Genomic DNA, 6,413 nt, shown 5'->3' on the forward strand with positions numbered 1-6,413 from the left:
TGTCAGGGGAAAATTTTCACTGAGAGGGCGGTGACATGTTGGAACAGGCCAACCAGAGAAGTCACGGATGCCCCATCCCTGAAGCTGTTTAAGGCCAGGCTGGATGGGGCCCTGGGCAGCCTGATCTGGTGCCTGATTTAGTGGTTGACAACCCTGCTCATGGCAGGGGTGTTCAAACTATACGATCTTTGATGTCCCTTCCAACCAAGCCATTCTGTGATTCTATGCTTCTATGATTCTATATTGAAATTCCTCTGGGAACAGCACAGGCTAGTGGGGCTCTTGCTTTTCACCAGACCATTATGTTTTAAATAGACCCTATTTGTCTGCAGAATGTTCTTCTTTCCTCTTCCCCTTAACACCATGTCAGAGAATTTAGAAAGTGAGAAAGCTATAAATATATAACCGAGCCATTTATTTAAGACCTAAGGATGTTAAAGAAGTTACCTGGACAAATAAATGCCACAGGTTCTGCAAACCAGCTGTCTCTAGACCTTTCCATTGTGCTGTCTCTGGGCCCTTGAGTCTCTAAGGGGCCCACAACATGCTAACTGCTCCCCTCACAGGCAGCTCATAACTTCATGCTGCCTGCAGCAGACTCACCTCTCAGCCCATATATACATATATTACATATATTACATACATATATACATATATTACAACCCTCAAGGAGACAGCACAGTCTCAAGCGACTAAGTAACAATATGCTGAAGACCCTCTTAGGAACCTGCTCAAAGCAAAGCATTACACTCAAGACGCAACTCTCCAGCATTCACACCGGAACAAAGCAGGAGAATGGGCATTCAATGAAAGCACCTTTGTGGAATATATCAGCACAAGTGGAGAAAAGACTTAGGATGCAAGTGCACCACAGCCTCTGCTCACCTCTTCCCACTGATGAATGTAGCGGATGAGCCGGGAGAGCCGCAGGAGCCTCAGGAGGCTGAGGATCTTGGTGAAGCGCACAATGCGCAGTGCCCGGGCTGTCTTGTACACCTCCGAGTCGATGCGGGTCTCAACTATCAGGAAGATGTAGTCAACGGGGATGGAGGAGATAAAATCCACCACAAACCAGCTCTTCAGGTACTTCATCTTGATCCTCTGTGGGTCTAGGATGATCTCTGTGTTGTCCTCCACCACAATGCCTGTTCGGAAGTTGAGGACAAGGTCGATGAGGAAGAACGTGTCCGAAACCACGTTGAAGACAATCCATGGGGTGGTGTTTTCATCCTTGAAGAAAGTGATGCCCACAGGGATGATGATCAGGTTCCCTACCATCAGCAGCAGCATGGTCAAATCCCAGTAAAACCTGGACAGCGAGACAGAGACACGTGAAATTAGCTGTGGGAGTGGGAGAACAGGGAGCTCTCATCAACAGAACTGATGTACTTCATACATCTTTATTGTTGCTCATTACCTAATCTTTGCTAGTCTGCCTGATGTTTTCCCAGTGCACAAGCTGCCAGTGTAATTAATATCAACGGGACACTCATTTTCTGGCTGAAAATGTTCAGAGATGAACTGGGTACCTGGCTGGACACACTCACTGAAAACTTTGAGTGGGCCTTCAGGGCCACCAAGAAGACAGATATTTGAAGTTACTGCAGTGATTGCTGTGAAAAGAGAGAGAGAAAACAGGTATTTGGGAGGGCTCAAAGTCAGCAAGTCAATAAAGCCATTTGGCTTTATTTGATCAGGCCTGCTCGCTACCATCTGATCCTTCTTTAGGAGTAGCTGGCACTGACAGCACTGGCATCAGGATGGAACTAGAACCTGCTGGAATCTCTGGTGTTCGGTAGGGCTTACACTCAGCTTAGACTCTGAATTTACCCACGCTCTATAGATTCCTGTGCTGGACAGAAACGGTCAATAAAGCCCAGAATCACACATCTAGCAAGAACAACATTGAACGACTGTGCCATGAAGCACAGACTTCAAGAAACTTAACTTCACCTTAATGGCAAGTCAATAGTAGCCATTAGACCTTACAACAACACTCATTTGCATTTTTGAAGACAGTTTAAATAGTTCCTAGTTTATTTGTTTGGGATTTTAAAAGATTTTCCCCACGTATAAGCATAAAAGACACACAATCACATGACATTACACAATCACTGAATCATAGGAATGGGAAGGGACCTCTGGAGGTCATCCAGTCCAACCCCCTGCCAAGGCAGGTTTCCTAAGCACAGGAACCTTCTGTACATTGCTGTAACTCACCCAGAGTGCAGACTGAAATTATTTCTGGATCTCATACTTTGTTGAGGAGTCTCACAAAGGACCCTCATTGCCCAACATAGTGGTGATCCAATCCCTCCCAGATGCTTCACGTGTGGAGATGCCTATGCACTGTGTTCTCACCTTGCCAAGGTTCCATCAGCTCTACATTGTATGCTACAGGGCTGTTGCTATTACACTGTGAGGCATCATAAATAATTTATATTAAGAGGCATCTGTCACAGTGAACGAACAACGTCCACAGAGCAAACTGATTATCAGGCTTGGTTGCCTGTACCTGAAGATGCAACATTCAGAAAGCTGCAGCAGTTCTTCCAGTCAGTCACACAAACTACGTGGTGCTTATGTTCATATTATTGACTTCTTGAGCATCAAATAAGCCTAACTCCCTAGACCATAAAAAAAAACAGCAACTGAACAGGATTCAAGCACAAGGGAGAGAACTGTGCCCTCCCTTAAGCCAGACCATCTCAACACCAGTGAAGTCAATCTATGATCTGGATTTACAGTGATGTGATGAAGGAGACTGCTGGGTTTGTCAAAGAAAGGTGTGCACGTGCTGCTTGTTCATTTGTCAGACCAGTTACATTCAAAATCACTGAAATGTTTTTACAGAAAAGCAGACGTGTCTCAAAGATCCTCAAAATCTAGTTTTAGTAAGAATTGGTCCCCCTCAAGCCTCTGCCCTGGTCCAGGCTGAGCTACTGCAGAACAACATCGCTGCAATGAAGCATCTGCAATGGAAGGGCAGAACATGCCTCAAAAGCCCTGCCTGCATAGGCCCTCTCTCCCTAATCAGAATTTAACACTCCGAAGTGCCTCTAAGGGTATTAGAGATGCCAGTGATTGCACTTGGACAGACAGGGTCACAAACCAGCACACTCACAATTCCCAGAAACATTCAGCAGAGGCTGATGGCAACTTTTGGGCGAGCAGCTCTTCACTAACGAGGTTCCCTAAGATGTTCTCCACTTCTCGCTCCCAAGGTGCCATGCAATCCTTCAATCAGTATAAAAGCAAGGTGCTGGCAGACACTCAGCAGATAGGTCCACAATAGGTCCATATGCTCCTAAGAGCAAGGCTGTGTCATATGGCAATAAGCATCAATACTGTGTGAATCTATCTTGTGATCTTCCTTATTAAGGCTCTGAGATGATGCTACATCTTTCCTAGTCAATTAATCTAGATAATCGCACAATAGCAGGAAGTCTGGAAGCTGTGTATGTTATTACAGAAAACAAATAACCTCCCAGCCATCTTTAATTTGCCTGCAGGGAATACAGGAAGAAATAAGCACAAAGAAAATTATTTTTCCCAAGTTTCAAATTAATGGCATGAAATAGACATGGCCAGACATGCACAAACACAAAGGTAAGTGGCCTTCCTCAGAGATCTCTGGATTCTTCTGTCTCTTTTTCCAGTGATGGCTGCTGACTTCAGTACTAAGAAGCAACTGGGGACAACAGCTGCTAGGATGCTTGCAGCTCCACTAAAATGCTTTCTGTCTGACTGCAGCACTTTCTGCCTTTTCTTATAAGCAAGCGTGGTCACAACACGGTCAGCAGCCCTGCATCCTGATCTACAGCACTTCTTGGTATTTCAGTTCTTGGATCCTCACATTCCTCAGTCCCAGCCTGCAGGTGTTGATGACATAGTAGTGTTGAGCTAGCCACGGGGAAGCACTGTTTGCCATGTGGACAAGCAGAGATGAAGGGCTACAATTTGCTGCTGTGTGTTTCTTAAAGCACCATTCTCCCCAGGGGTGTACTGGTGACTACAGATTACTGTCAGATTCCCTTCTATTCTGACCATTAAACCCCCCACTTACAAAACACAGAAGGTAAACTTTTATATCAAGTGCACTGCCTTCTAACAACGGGGTACCCAGAATGGCAGGGAGGAGATAACCTTTGGGATCTAGGAAGGAGGTAGAAAAGGTTGGAAACCACTAAGGATTTGGTGTGCACATTACCCCAGTACAGTAAATTCACCTGCCTTTATAATGTAAGCTTGCTGGAAGTTAACTACTAAGATTCCAGATCTCCTGAACATTAAATCTGCACACAAGGTCTGACCTGCTCAGAGTGGCATCACTGGATTTACACTGAGGGGACTCTCAGGGACTGCAGTACCTCAGAGTTCTAATCCCATCCATGCAGCATTTTGTATTTGCATCAAGGAACACTTCTCACTCCCTATAAATTATTGGCGAGAATAGCAGAGCATGTGATGTACATAAGGGCAAGCACTGGTACTAATAATCTATGTTTCTTATATGGTCTTCCTTCCACCTACGGATTCTGCAGAGCTGAGGTGATGAAATTGGCTCCATCACACCCATCACAGGCAGATGGAGGTAATTACTCCTGTCCTGCAGCAGAGAATCCACATGGCAGAACTGAGAGAATGGGATTTGTCCACTGAAGTCTGAGGCTAAGGGCTTGATTCTTGAGCATGACCAGACTGGAAACTGCGTGGCTTGGAAAAGAGTCTGAGATTTGTACTACGAATATCTTCCTCTGATAACCTGACTTTTCCTATTTTCAAAAGCTTACAGAAAAAAATAATAAATGTGAATGTATTATTACAGCTGACTCAGTCTGACTGAGTAGCTTGCAGCATGGGGATCAGCCAGCATGATATAAGCCAGATGTGTTGCTTGCAAATACTTGTTTTTCCAAGTCTTTGCCACTTCTTAGAGCTGAAAGTCCCATTTTAACTTGTACCACAACCTCTGAATGGTTAATTCCTAAATAGCTGCCACAAAACATGTGTGAGATTAACGTGGGCAAAGGCACTTCCAGAGGGCAAATGCACTTCCAGACCATGTGCTCTTTGAACATGTTTGGTGACACATAGTTGATGTGAAGGTATGAATGCTTTGTAGGTATTACTTTGTGGGTTTGGATGAGGGAGTTGGATCAGTTTTCTGTTCTGTCTTGTGCCTAATTTAACAGCAGACAAGGAATATTGCTTTTGGATGTAATTCTTTTATTAAACAAACCTTGATTTTTAAAATCTATTCTATGATGCAGTGTAACCACTTACGGTGCATGAGCTCAGGAAGGATAGTGACCGCTGGACTGAAAATAATGAATTGCAGAGGTTAGCCTGGTCAGCATCGCTGCGTCGGCCCGGCATTCAGAGACTTTCCCTGAGTGGGGCACATTTGTGGCCTTAACTTCTGTTCTCCTCGCTCAGTAGTGTTTGCACTGTCAAGAGAAAATAGACTCGGGCAACCTCGCCTCTAAATTAACAAGGCTTTTTGGATGTCTGCAGCTTCTGCTGTAAGGCAGCCAACTCGGGGTTGAACTGAGGAGCTGCCTGACAGTGCATGGAAAGGAGGCAAAAATAACAACGCATCTAACTGAAAATGCCAGGGAGCCAGGATATCCTCACCAATGGAATCCAGCTCAGACTCTGTGCCGAACCTCCCCTGCCTTACAAGACACATCTTTAATGAACCTCACACACTCTCCTACCAAAACCAAAGACAAATCCAATCGCTCCAACAAGCCCAGGCAGGAGCACTGGCTTAGAGCTCACTCAGGAAGCAGAGTGCCACCTACTGAGCCACCAGCCACATCCTGATCCTGTGCTCTGCGCAGGGAGGGATCGCTGTGTTATTCCTTCAAAGAATTGATGAAAATCTGCCCTGTTCTGCAGAGTGGCAGCTTCCTTCCCCCTCCAGCTGCATGCTGAATTGTGCACTGCTGCGCTCACCAGCAACTACCCCGACAGGAGAGAGGTCGCACTTTAATTCCCAGGACTGCTAGTGGGGCTAGAAATAGAAATCATCTTCTGTAAAGAGCATTAGTGGATGTCAGTGTGGCTGGAGCAGCAATGGTGGGAGGAGAGTTTACTCCAGAAATCAGCCATTCTCGTAGGTAACATCACCAAAGAGAAATAAAGAAGCTAGGAGAGATCCTTCTCTGGCTTTGGAAGCGCTGCTGCTTCCAGATATGAGTAGGTGCATTGCTACTGGAGAGTTACAAACTTTGCATTATTCACAGAGATAATAGGAGGAATGCGGTGATTCACTGCTCCTGAACTCACCAAAGGACACTTAAATAGCTACCGAGTCCACAAATTCACTTGCTAGAAGTGAATTTATTCACAGTGATTTATTCAAATACCTGTGCACTTGAAAACCTCTCTGAAATGAAAACCCACTT

The 6,413-nt window shown here is 45.2% G+C and overlaps 1 protein-coding gene across 1 annotated transcript in view; it reads right to left on the reverse strand.

The window, feature by feature from the left end:
- Positions 1–6,413, reverse strand: part of HCN4 (hyperpolarization activated cyclic nucleotide gated potassium channel 4) — a 99,661-nt gene that overhangs the window by 64,922 nt on the left and 28,326 nt on the right. Inside the window, exon 2 of the mRNA XM_010717165.2 lies at positions 886–1,309. Within this exon, the coding sequence (XP_010715467.1) occupies positions 886–1,309 (424 nt within the window). The remainder of the gene's footprint in view (positions 1–885; positions 1,310–6,413) is intronic.

Source organism: Meleagris gallopavo, chromosome 12, assembly GCF_000146605.3.
Source record: "Meleagris gallopavo isolate NT-WF06-2002-E0010 breed Aviagen turkey brand Nicholas breeding stock chromosome 12, Turkey_5.1, whole genome shotgun sequence".
In the NCBI taxonomy this organism is placed as follows: domain Eukaryota; kingdom Metazoa; phylum Chordata; class Aves; order Galliformes; family Phasianidae; genus Meleagris; species Meleagris gallopavo.